Raw genomic sequence first — 13184 nt, 5'->3', positions numbered from 1 at the left:
TGATTCCTCAGTCCAGACTGGTGATCCCGCAGGTACACTGAACCAGTCATTCATACCCTGAACCTAACAGACTTCAACTGTGAGTCCTGAAGGCTAGTTTTGTACCTGGTTCTGACAGGAACCTGGGACTTTAGGTTGCCAGGTTGGTGATTTTGATTTGTTGACACAGGGGTGAGGCGGCTGTTTGAATAACAGGATAAGGTGTTCAGTGTGGGTGTGCAGCTGGGCAGTGTGTTTACGCTTCATTCATTGCCAGACCCATAATCAGTGAAGTGACTATAGAAGGTAGTGAGCTCAGACAGTGTGTGTGTGTGTGTGCGCATATATAGCACATATATGTGTGTGTGTGTGTAACTGTATGTTTCTGTGTTAGAGGTGGGTAGAGTGTGTGTTTGTGTGTGTGTTGGCTTCATCACTCCTTCCAGGAAGTCCTCCACAGAATTTCCTTTTATAGAAGCTGAATACAAAAGGCTTGCTGTCCACTTCCTGTAAACAGCTCAGCGGCTGTGTTTGCTGCGTTCTGGTTGGCCGGCCTGGTCCCGTGACCCTCTGGGGCTCGGGGAGTTCCACGATGAGGAAGTGGGCTTCCCCTGATGGCGGCCAGCCACAGGGAATAGAAAGTGCTCTGATGCGGCAAGAAAGCGGAGAATGAGGAATAGAAATGATAAATGGCAGAGGTATGTGACAGGCTCTGAGGCACAGCGATGATGAAAAGAGAGGTTGTGTGAATTGACGGCAGATGAGAAATGCAGTTGGATGCTGTCTGGATGTAAAATGGTCTGTGTGGTAACCAAGCATGCAGAGTTTGAGGGAATGAATTACAGACAAATAAAAGCCAGGAATGTGATGGAGAAGTGCAGCCTGCAATTGCAAATGTGACATATACACACCAATAGCTGAAATGATTAATCATCAAATAAGTGAAGTCTACGTTTGACCCAATGTCACAGGTTTAATGTGGCTATGAGTTGAGAGCAGTTCAACCAAGTATGTTCCATACTAGTACCTTTTACAATACCCAAGTTTAGTTACTGATACCAAAATTATACTTGATTCATTATTTTGAGAAATATCAACTCATTTCTCTATAAACCCCTTTATTTCATTTCAAAAAACCAAAACTGTAGATCTAAAAAAAGGTCAGCTATGCAGCTGTACTTTGCCTGAATAAATGTATTCAAAATTGCCAAAATTTGAATTTAAACCTGCATTAATTGATCTTTTGGGCTGTGCAACAAGCTGTAAAGACAAAACTGGCATATTGTCATCTCATAAATTTGATGCGGTGAACTTGTTAGCAAACACATCCAGCAGATACTGAGTCGGGTGATAATTCTCTGTGGGTTCGTCACTACAAGCAACCACTTCCTTTTTACGCATAGTTGTTTGACCTATTGTTAATATAAACATTTTGATTAGAGCCGCTTTATATTAGGACTATCTGAGCAAGGAATAAGTAAATCTGATCAGACATTTGATGCCAGCTTTCAGTACTTGGCATTTTTGGATATTCTAAGGTGCTATGGGCACATTTCAGTTGTTACAAAAAAAAAGAATTGAGGTTTGCCATCAGGTCATGGGCTTGAAAGGGTAAAAAAAAATCAACATAATTTGGTCAACAGGAGCAAGCAACTGTTGACATTTCTGTAACTATCAAATCTCTGGTGTTTGTTCTTGATAAATCACTTAAATTATCAAAATGTTCTGTCGATACAGACAAATCATTGCAGCAGTAATAGGGAGAGTGCGGTTATACAAACACACAAGCATGTAGCCTGCAGTGCTGGTGTGTGCACCTGCCTGCTGCCCTCAAAGTTTTTTCTGCTGCGCCCAGTAAGCTTAGCTTGAAGCTACATAAAAGATGTTCAAGTGCTCACAATGGAGCCCCTGTTGGAAAGGGGGGAGTGTGTGTTTTATGACAGGGAATGAGGAGGAGCCTTGTGTGCATGTGTGTGTGTGTGTATGTGGTCGTCTGTGTGTGCGTGAGATGAACAGCAGAACACGCCCAACCCCTGCAGCCCTGCAGAAATGGAATTCCTACTGAGAGGCAACTTGTCTAAGCCTGGCCAGCCAGCACCCAGCATTCAGTCCAACACACACACACACACACACACACACACACACACACACACACACTTACTTTGAAAATGCACATTAAGGCTGGTCCAGGTCTAATTTTATCTTGCCGGGGCAGGAATACACTTGTCCCATCCAAGATCGCTGAGGAATGAGGCAGCCTGCTAAGACCTGCCCTGAGAAGGCTGAAAAGAGGGAAAGAAGGGTAAAGGAACAGAGCTAAGTAGATAGATGAGCACTAGAGAAAGAGCTGCATACACTTGCTGGGAATACAACAGATTTCATTGTTTACATGGTCTTCTGTAAGGCGCAGAAGAGGCAACAAACAGGTGAGTACATAGCAGCTTATACAAAAGAGGCGAAGGTGTTGAAAATTGTTTGGGGCCATAAAGAGAGTTAGGGCAGAGTCTCATTCTCTGTAGGTGGACTGGCTCATTGGGTTATGTTTTTATAATGATGTGACTCTTGCTCTAACCCACATTGTAAAAATTGAAGTGTACGATCAGTTTACATGATTTAAGGTGTGAAAGGCCACTACAGGTAGCACACAGCATATGTGATTAAAAATGATTGTACAGTAGTGGTGATAGCTGGGATAGCTTCCATCACAAAGCATCAGACACACAGTACAATGAATGTTTCCGAAATTATGCAGATTTTGCCTTGAATCAAGCTAATGCTGATGTGTCCTCAGCTTGTGGCCTGAGGGTTATTACACAGGACAGATCAGCTTGTGTGAAATGGTTTTTTGATAACCGCAGAGGCTAATGTTGTGTTTGTGTTGGTTAATGTGTTAAGGAAAGTAGTCTGTATCAAGATATCTTCACAAGTGAAGCCTGATTTCATAGATTTTGTGGTGTTTTGTATCAAAGGTGAGTCAGGCCAGCAGAGCTGTTGCAGGAGGAGGATTTATGTGTGAAAAAGAGGTCATAGGCATACCTACCTGAGACCCGTCTGTTATACAGGTTTAATACGCGCTGTGTCATCTGCGGTCAGACTCAGGAAGTGAGGAAACCTTTGTTTGCTTCCTGTTTCCTGTCTGTGATGTCACCAAGAATGCAGGCTGCAGCTCAGAGACGATTGAACTGCCTGCTCTGCAAGACTGGAAGAGGTGCACTTTTGGTTGAGGGTTTTGTGTGTGTGCGTGTATGTCTACAATCTAATGGTTTTCACCATATCAGGGTAAGTGTCTACCAGTTGTGAAAGAAGTACTCAAATCAAGAACCAATACAACAATGTTAAAATACTCCATCGTAAGTAAAAATCCTTCATTCAAAATCCAACTACAGAAATATTATCTTATGATTGATATATTATTGAATGCGACATTATCAGGTTATTAATACTGATCATCAATAACTAAGTAACATCTTCCCAACCAAGGGGTCAGGCCCCTTCCAAAAGGTCACAAGATAAACCTGAGAGGTCGTAAGATGATTAATAGGAGAGGAAATAAGAAAAACAGAGTTCTGCTTTACTTTCGTCAGATCTGTACTCCTTCTCACTGAGCTGCTCATCACTCCTCTCTCCCTTTAACTCCAGTTGTCATACCATTCTCACTCACCCACCCACTCACTCGAAGGCACTCTCTCTCTCTCTCTCTCTCTCTCTCTCTCTCTCTCTCTCTCTCTCTCTCTCTCTCTCTCTCTCTCTGCCTCTGCCTCTTCCTCTGCCTCCTTTCCTTCCTCATTCATTTGTAACAGTGAACGAGACTCAACACGTCACTTTGCCCGTTCAGCGTTGCTTCCTGTTCACACTCTCTGTTCCCTTCGCTCCAACAGTCAGTGCTGACCCACAGATTGTGGCATGGATGGATTAGTTAGGTCTGTGTGAGTTTTTCTCAACTTGTTGTTCAGCTGTTTCTTTCTCTGTGTAATGTGGGCTAAGCTTTACTCGATTTGCAGTCGTTTCTCTGTAGCATTTTTGGCTGTAATGCTAGCTATAAGGCTAGCATTGTGAAATATAAAAAAAACAGGAAGAAGTGAACCAGTGATCGAGCGTACACCAGTCTTACTGTATTTCTTGTATGCATTGTCATTTGTGTGTCTCATCCTGTCTGTGCAGGTGTACGTGTGTGTAGATGTGTGACAGCGGAGTGTGTGAGGACAAGCCCCCAGCCCCCCCTGTCAGGATGAGCAGCCAAGGAGGAGGACCCAAGGACTCCCAGTCAGCCAACCACAGCTCTCGGCCGCTGCCGTCTGTACCGGAGGAGAGGAAGTCTAGAAACAAGATCATCTCCATGTTTGCCTCTGAGAAAGGTGAGAGATGTGGAGAATACACACATATACACAGACACATATAGAGTAAAAAAAAAACACATGCATTGCAGTGGATGACCGACAAATTGACCCTTGAGCTTTACCTGCAGGAGGCAGGAAGAAGGACCGGGACAAGGACAGGCCTGAGATCTCCTCCCCCTCAGACTTTGAACACACCATCCATGTGGGTTTTGATGCTGTCACTGGAGAGTTCACTGTAAGTATTTAACCTTAAAACTGTGCAATGTGCTTGTTTACATTTGTGACATTTTACAGACCAGAATTTGGGTTGCACCAGCTGTTCGTAAATCCATCACTAATTTTGTGTGTAAAATCTTTCCAATGTTCCTATAACTACTTCTTAGTTTCAAACTAGTGATTTACTAAATTGTGTCGCGCCATTAAAACTTTGATTGATATCACTCTCATGTCCATACACTAAATATGAAGCTGGGGTCAGAAGCCTGTTAGCTTAGCTTAGCATAAAGACTGGAAACAGAGGGAAACAGCTAGCCTGGCTCTGTCCGAAGTCTCACTAATTTCCAGCCACATATTTACTGTACAGACATGAGCAAGCTAATGTTTGCTTTGTCAGTTGGTTCAGTTAATTACGCAACAGTTATGCCTGACACTTACTACTTACTGTGTGTAAATATTTAGTAATAAGAATTAGTCTGTGCGGTGCAGCCGCAATTTATTTTAGTGGTGTGTAAATATCCACTTAGTTAACACTTAGGTTGTAACTAAGCTAACATTGATGGTGCAACAGGCCTCAGATGACTAATTGATATTATTGTTAGATTGTGAGTTGTAGCTCTTTTTGTGTCATGAGATTATTGCAGTTGTATGAGTGAATCCAGCAAGGGCAACATGAACATATGTATGCGATTCAAAAGACCCTTTCACAAATGCAGCTTTACCCAGAAATCTTCTTCTGGAATCTGGTTTCACCCTGAAGACACGGAGAAAGTCCCAGAAATGTTCTTTTCGTGTTGATTTCTAGGTCAGGCAAGCAATCTATGTTTATGCCATTCTTTATGTACAGTGAGCATACATATTTTATTCTTCAGCTTGTGAAAGCTGAAAGTGAGAAATTGATCATTTAAAAAAAGGTGTTTGTTTTTTTGAAGTTGGCCACAGGAGCTGCACATGTGCCATTTGGGTGCATGATCTGTGTTAAGTGTCTTATTTCTGTTCTCTGTGTTTTATGGGTTGATCTCTGTATATGTTTTTCCATGTGTGTTTGTCCAGGGCATGCCAGAGCAGTGGGCCCGTCTCCTTCAAACCTCCAACATCAGTAAATCAGAACAGAAACAGAATCCTCAGGCCGTCCTCGACATTCTCAAGTTCTACGACTCCACAAGTGGAAAACAGAAATACCTCAGTTTTTCCGCCTCGGGTCAGTTTTTTTTGCTCAAAAGATGAATAAAAGTCAAATGTTGTAACTGCGCAGACTCACTCCTCTGTCCTTACATTTTTTCTCTTTCAGATAAAGACTCACAGTCAGTGAGTAGTTCCAGTCATCCTTTCCACTCTAATTCATAACATTACATTGAATACATTAAACAACGTATGACTGGCATTCTGTTTAATCTACATACTTTATGCTCGCTGTTACAGCCGGGCAAGCAGGGTACAGCAACCTCACCATCAGGTGGTAAGGATGGAGACGATGATGATGATGACGATACACCACCTCCAATTGTGGCACCGCGACCAGAACACACCAAATCTGTGAGTCAAGATAAAAGATTGTGTCGTTTTGTTTTATAAAAATACAGTTATTTTGAACAATACTTACAAAATTAGAAAATATAAAACCATTTGCTGTATGCTAATGTAACCTAGTTTACCTTTTGATTCTAGGCTACTTTTAGGCTTTATTAACGGCCAAGATCACCCATGGTCAGTATTCCTGAAATCTTTCTTCCCTGTGTTGTGTGTCAGGTGTACACAAGGTCGGTCATAGACCCACTCCCAGCTCCAGAGGTAGACTTCTCCTCTAAGGCAGCTGACAAACAGAAGAAGAAGGGAGGCAAGATGACTGATGAGGAGATCATGGAGAAACTCAGTATGTAAAAACACACTGGAAATAACACATCGCAGGCAGAGCCGAATCTATTTTTGGCTCCAGTAGAGCTGACTTAACTGTTTTTTTTTTTGTGACTCCTAGGAACTATTGTCAGTATTGGAGATCCTAAGAAGAAATACACTCGCTATGAAAAGATCGGCCAGGGGTGAGTCAGAAGTCAGGATAATGTCAAGCTGTGAGGAAAGGAAAGCCCTATATTTCAACTCCTACTGTTTTTCATTTTCAGGGCATCTGGCACAGTTTACACAGCCATAGATGTTGCCACAGGACAAGAGGTAAAGTTACTTCATCTTGTGTCTCTGTCACCACAAAACTCACGTCAGTTGATGATGAAGTTGAACTGAACTGTGAAAAATAAAAACCCAAACATCAGTGGTAGAGTTGAAGGAGTACCTGTGATGTTAAAATGATTACTTCCCATGAGAGTATCGCTCTGTATTCTCTTAACATTCCTAGTTTTAATATGTCAAAGTAACAGTAAACTGTGGAGTGGCAGAGAAGGAAGATCCGTCACATGCCGCCATGTCGTTGTGTTGCTTCTGTGCTTTGAGTAACGGGAGAGTTTTCATTTACAGATTTTGCACTCTGCTCTGTTCACACTTATTTTAAACAAATTTGAACCGCACTGCTGGACTGTAAGTTGCCATTTTAACAATAAAAGTAACTGGAGGAAATCGCTGTAGGTTGAAGTGCTGATCCTGTTATATTACTGCATTTTAATGTCAGCTCATAGCACGATAGTCGCATGGAAGCATTACTGCTATTTGGAGAAGGCGTCTTTATTTCAATACAGGTATTTTTCCTGGGGAACTTATCAGAGGAGAGTTATTTCCCCTGGCAAAGAGATCTCTGTTCAAAAATCATTCTAAAACCATAAACCATATTTATCTGTTTTCTCTTTATTTACATCTTCCAAATTTGACAGTCCAATTTCATGGGGTTAACAATATGCTAACGGTATAGAAAAGTTATACCTCCTTGCAGTTACCCAGATAGATTGCGTGTATCGGTGGTACCACATTAACAGGATGTTGTGTTCTGCAGGTGGCTATTAAACAGATCAACTTGCAGAAGCAGCCAAAGAAAGAGCTAATTATCAATGAGATCCTGGTCATGAAGGAGATGAAGAACCCCAACATTGTCAACTTCGTAGACAGGTAACACTGACCGAACATATACTGTACAGACAAACACACCGCATACATCCACAGCACCAACTGTGAGTCGACTGCTTTGTGGATGTGACTGTGTGTGTGTGCATTTTTAGTTTCCTCGTAGGAGAGGAGCTTTTCGTGGTGATGGAGTACCTGGCTGGTGGCTCCCTAACTGATGTTGTGACGGAGACATGCATGGACGAGGCTCAGATCGCCGCCGTCTGCAGAGAGGTAGGACACCTGAGCTTACAAAAGTGGTTAACAAAACCTTATGAAAACATCAGTGAAAACAGGAGGGAACACATGCATTTTACTACAATATGACTCATAAACCACTCACATCCTCTCATGTCTGCCTGTGGCTCATTTATTGTCCAGGGCCCGTATTTATCAATCGTCCCAGCGTAGGAAAATAGGCTTAACTGGCCAAACACTCTCACTTTAGTACTATGAGTAAAAGCATTTTATCAACTGTCTTGATTCTATCAACTTTGGAAAGTAGTCCTAAACTCAGCCAATACGTAGGAGAGGGCATGTTAGGATTTGCCAGGAGATCGCTCAGAGACAGTTCGTTGAATGAACTAATCGTTGCAGCTCTAAAGCTATTTATTCATTTTGGCATACTATTTTTGCATACACAGTATATCATATATAACTTGGTTACCAATATTATTTGATTATACACATAAAGCCTGCTATTTTCTGCATTTCATTTGTATCACTGTCTAATAGTTCAACCTTCGACTGTCAGAAAACACGTCATTATGAGTGTCTGTCCTAGAAGTAGTCCTTCTCCTTGTTGAGAGTAAGTGTAGGAAGTTTCATAAGATGGTATTTTTACTGATTCTGAGATGCAAATGTGTCATCTGTAGCCATTAGGTAGCCAGTGAATTACCATGCATGGGTGATTGATTGTTGGGGTAGCCTATGAATAAGCAAGCAAATCAGCAGGCTTTTAAAGGAGAAAACTGTGTAAATTTTTTTATATTTGTCTGTAATTCTTATGAGCACAGTGCATTCATTTTTGGCAATCCTAACCTTCCTCCATCTCTGCGTGCAGGTCCTCCAGGCTCTAGAGTTTCTTCATGCCAACCAGGTCATCCACAGAGACATCAAGAGTGACAACGTATTGCTGGGGATGGACGGATCAGTCAAACTCAGTGAGGGAGAGCACACGCAAACATGCACACATCCACAGAAACATATTGCACACTGTATTTTAATTTCCATGTGTACTTGTAATCTTATCTGTGATAAAGGTTATGAATCAATTGATCTAACCAGATATTTCTTTCTCTCTTTGCAGCTGACTTCGGCTTCTGTGCCCAGATCACCCCAGAGCAGAGCAAACGCAGCACCATGGTGGGGACCCCGTACTGGATGGCTCCAGAGGTGGTGACCAGGAAAGCCTACGGACCCAAAGTGGACATTTGGTCTCTGGGGATCATGGCCATAGAGATGGTGGAAGGAGAGCCTCCATATCTCAACGAGAACCCCCTCAGGGTGAGTGTGTGAAGGGAGAAAGGATGGACAGGCAGCTATTTTGGTGTTAGTGAGTGCAAGGAACATTCATTATCAATGTCATAAATCTTTTGAATATTTTTTTTAAAATTAATCTTTTAGTTTATATAAGACTCCTCACATCTGAGATGCTGGAAACAGCAGCGTTTGTCATTTTTGCTTAATCATTAAATAACATTAATTAGTGAGCTTCAGAGGTGGAAGATTATATTATACTACTTTTCTTACCATACTATTGTGCTGGTCTTAGGCATTGTATTTAATCGCCACCAATGGGACTCCTGAGCTGCAGAGTCCAGAGAAGCTGTCTCCCGTCTTCAGATCCTTCCTGTCCCGCTGTCTGGAGATGGACGTGGAGAAACGAGGATCAGGCAGAGAACTGCTGCAGGTAGAAAACGCCTACACACTCATACTGCCTCAATATACGAATATATCCCTCTCAAAAACATACTGCACGTTAGGGCTGCAACTAATGATTATTTTCATTATCGATTAATCAGTTAAATCTTTCTACAATTAATCCTTTAATTGATTTGTCTAAGAAATGTCAGAAAATAGTGAAAAGGGTCCTTTACGATTGTACTGTATGTAGGTAACTGATATGGACATATTTGTCAGACTTAATCCTGAAAATTTTCATGTGTCTTTGTCTGTCTGTCTGTAGCACCCATTCCTGAAGGTGGCCAAGCCTCTGTCCAGCCTCACCCCGCTCATCCTGGCAGCCAAGGAGGCCATGAGGAGCAACCGCTAAATCCCAGTCTCTAAAGACTATGAGAGCTGACGGCAATGACAGCCAAACCAGCCAAACCAGCCGAACCAGCCAACATCTTCTACTGGTCTATGTATGATGACCATCAGCAACCTGCTAGTGTTTGTGTTTTTCAAAGGGTCACAAAATGCCTCTCCACTCTTCTGATGCCAGATTTATCTTACTTTTGTGCCTTGTTCTAAAGCCTCATACAGCCATAATGTGTTTTCTATTTGTTGCAGCCATAGCACGTGTGTTGTTGATGTTGACACTGGTTACTACAGTATGCATATCAGGAATACGGGATGTTGCAAAGGTTCAAGACCCTTTGCACACCCAGGACCATATTCACACAGGATTTATCTAACAAGGAGTCTTCCTAAAAGGCACTAAAGTTTCCAGGTTAAGAGTCTCCTCTTAAAACCTGTTCACAAAGCTGCCGAGAACTTTTACTGAAGAAATGAGGAACTCCTAATCTAAAAGAAGGGGCGTGGTTGACATAAATCCAATTTAATAAATGAACTTTATGAGACTGGATCTCGCAAGCCATCAAAATATGCTGTTATAAGTTCATTATCATATTTTTTAGCACATTACCTCCAGCAAGTAGAGACTTAGGAGTCCTCTGGACTGCCTCTAACTTCTCACATACTTAAGAGCTAGTTTTAGCGCTGAATTGTGCTGTGAGTTACTCGTACACTTGGACAAAAATGTCAGGTCATAAAGTTTGGACAGACAGTCCTTATTTCTGTTTCTTCTAACTCAGCCAGTTAGGGGTTAAATTTAGCCTTAGGATGTTTTATGAATAATGAAATCTTTAAGTCTTTTAAATTTTGTGTATCAGATAAACGTTTTATGACGGACTTGTCGCGAGAGATGAAGATCGTGAGGATTCTAGAATTTTCGAGTGTGGAGAGGCTGGAACCTTCGCAACTGGTTTCTTTGGTTGCTGTTGCTATGGTTACACATGTGCATTCTGACAGGGCCCAATAGTTTTGAAATTGGCAGGGAAATACTAAAGTGTAACAATACTGTGCTGTGCTGTGGCCCAGCATGGGACAGTGCAGTCTTTGTGTAGTGGAAAAGCCTTACCAGTGTTCTTGTTTGACCCAGCATCTCCAGTAAAACGAATGGGATTTAAGTTTTTTTGTTTTTTTTTCAGTCTGTTTTTGTAAATTACATTTCTGTTAAAGGTCTCAACCCTCTGTTGGCAGTTTCAGGTGTTACCAGGCACCAAAACACACTATCATGAACTTGACTCAGACTTCATACACCTCTACTATCAAACTCTCTATGCAAACCCATCTGAACACTCTGATGTTTCTACATCAAAAATTGCCTTGAATCCTTGAGCTTACTATGCCTTAAAAAAAGCCTAATTTCTATCACTATGATGTTTCTTCTAGATGTTCTGTTTGTCTTTAGCTGTACCTTTTTCAATAGACGCCTTACTGTTGGTGTGTTGGTGCTAGTACAACACAAATACTGTATGAAATTGTCTGTCAGAATGTGTTGAACTGGAGGAAGACTTTGCATTTTTTTGTATATTATGTATTGGTGATGTCCTGTGTTTTTAACAGCTTTTTAAAAACGTATATCATTGTTTTATATTTGTAACTAACAACAGAATACAAATTGATTAGCCTGAGACACTCGAACCAGACCTGAGTCCAGCAGTATTTGGAAACGATTATTTGTTTTAACCTGCTTGGAATACCAAATGAGACTGGTTAATACCTCATTTCCAGCAAGTTTAGACAATCGTTGAAAGCATTTAAAAATGTTAAATGTGCCTTTAGGTGCCTAATACAGTAAAAACCACTCATATGGTACTCAAAAGGTTGACACAAATACTGAGTACTTGCAAATACTATTAACAGGCTGGAATACACTGTTATGTGGAACACACATTCCATTTACACATTTAATACGAATGATTGAAGAGTTTAAAATGAATGTGTTGTTGTTCATCATGAAACCAACAACTTCTGGCGTTGAATAAAATCCATGCAGTACGTAAATTATTACTAAAGGTGGACTTACATCGGCTTGTGTCTGGATCACAAAGACGCAAAAGAAATTCAAAGAGAGAAAATGACCACAAAACGACCATTAAAAGATGCAAATTTACCACAAAGAGACACAAAACAACCATAAAGAGACTCAAAACAATTACAAAGAGATACAAAAAGACTGCAAAGAGTCTGAGAATCATTCTCCGATAAAGGAGGGCCTTTTCAAGTCTGTGTCCAGGTGCTCATTATCTCCTAATCTGTCCATGATGTGAATGACGGAAATTAATTTACATTCTCCTATTTTGACACAAGAGAGCAGTGTTCATCTCTATGTGGCAGAAACACAGACAACTCTCACAGGCACAAGTGCGTTCACCCGCAGACACAATTTGAATATCTGTTATGCTTCACTGCACATCAGATGTTTTTAAGGCGTCATGTCTTGTGCCAAGTAATACATTTTATTCTTTCTCACACACACATATACATCCATAATGAAGATGCTACTGGTTTTCCTGCTGATACTGGCAGCCTGCATTCAGGGTGAGATACTTTTTTGATTGATTTGACTATAGCAAGGGCACTAACCAACTTTTGTAACTGATACATTGATATTGTTCTTTATATAATATATTACATACAGTAGCAATGTGTTATTTTTCTGCAGGATCGACAGCCAATCCATCTGTGACTCAGTCTCCTGTATCAAAGTCTGTTGGTGTGGGACAGACGGTCTCTCTGAGCTGCACAGCCAGTGCAGGAGTTGATGATGATCTCAGCTGGTACCTGCAGAAACCTGGACAGCCTCCCAAACTGCTGTTTTACAAAATAAGTAGTCGTCAATCTGGTACTCCGAGTCGTTTCAGCAGCAGTGGGTCTCAACCTGACTTCACTTTGACCATCAGTGGAGTTCAGACTGAAGATGCAGGAGATTACTACTGTATGGCAGAATATGTGGGCCTGTGCACACAGTGATATATAGTCGTACAAAAACCTCCCTCAAATTAGACTGCGTACAGATCGCAGATCGTGTTGCAGCTGTGACCTGTTTCAGGAGATTCTGATATGCACCACTGCTCACCTGAACATAGCACAGTCACCCAAAGCACAACCACAACTTACAGGAACTTCTGTAAATTCATCCCAAGTCAAAGGGGAAGTGAAAGATTTCCATGTCCCTCACAGTCAGGTTTTGTTCCCTTTTACAACTCCAGATGTTCAATTGTGCACCCAGTCTTCCTCACTAAGCAAAAAAGGCAGCTAGGATCAGAAATGAATGCAGAAGACATTTATTAATTTATTTCTCTTTTAACACAGAAT

The 13184-nt window shown here is 41.4% G+C and overlaps 1 protein-coding gene across 1 annotated transcript; it reads left to right on the top strand.

The window, feature by feature from the left end:
- Window positions 1–2158: 2158 nt before the first annotated feature.
- Window positions 2159–11870, top strand: LOC139297208 (serine/threonine-protein kinase PAK 2-like). The gene is made up of 15 exons (XM_070919777.1): window positions 2159–2405; window positions 4141–4334; window positions 4445–4551; window positions 5586–5733; window positions 5824–5840; window positions 5955–6068; window positions 6282–6405; window positions 6508–6571; window positions 6653–6701; window positions 7471–7583; window positions 7694–7811; window positions 8641–8740; window positions 8887–9083; window positions 9352–9489; window positions 9766–11870. Exons 2-15 carry the CDS (start codon window positions 4157–4159, stop codon window positions 9850–9852), a joined length of 1554 nt encoding a protein of 517 aa, XP_070775878.1. The 5' UTR covers window positions 2159–2405; window positions 4141–4156; the 3' UTR covers window positions 9853–11870.
- The last annotated feature ends 1314 nt before the right edge of the window (window positions 11871–13184 follow it).

Source organism: Enoplosus armatus, chromosome 15, assembly GCF_043641665.1.
Source record: "Enoplosus armatus isolate fEnoArm2 chromosome 15, fEnoArm2.hap1, whole genome shotgun sequence".
Classification (NCBI taxonomy): Eukaryota; Metazoa; Chordata; class Actinopteri; order Centrarchiformes; family Enoplosidae; genus Enoplosus; species Enoplosus armatus.
This window is presented reverse-complemented; position numbering and strand designations above follow the sequence as displayed.

Bases quoted from the DNA above. Each gene is read 5' to 3' on its own strand.
- LOC139297208 (XM_070919777.1), top strand. From the start codon at position 4,157: ATGTGTGACAGCGGAGTGTGTGAGGACAAGCCCCCAGCCCCCCCTGTC. The intron at 6,572-6,652 runs GTGAGTCAGAAG...TTTCATTTTCAG, and splicing joins TATGAAAAGATCGGCCAGGG to GGCATCTGGCACAGTTTACA. The intron at 9,490-9,765 runs GTAGAAAACGCC...GTCTGTCTGTAG, and splicing joins CAGGCAGAGAACTGCTGCAG to CACCCATTCCTGAAGGTGGC.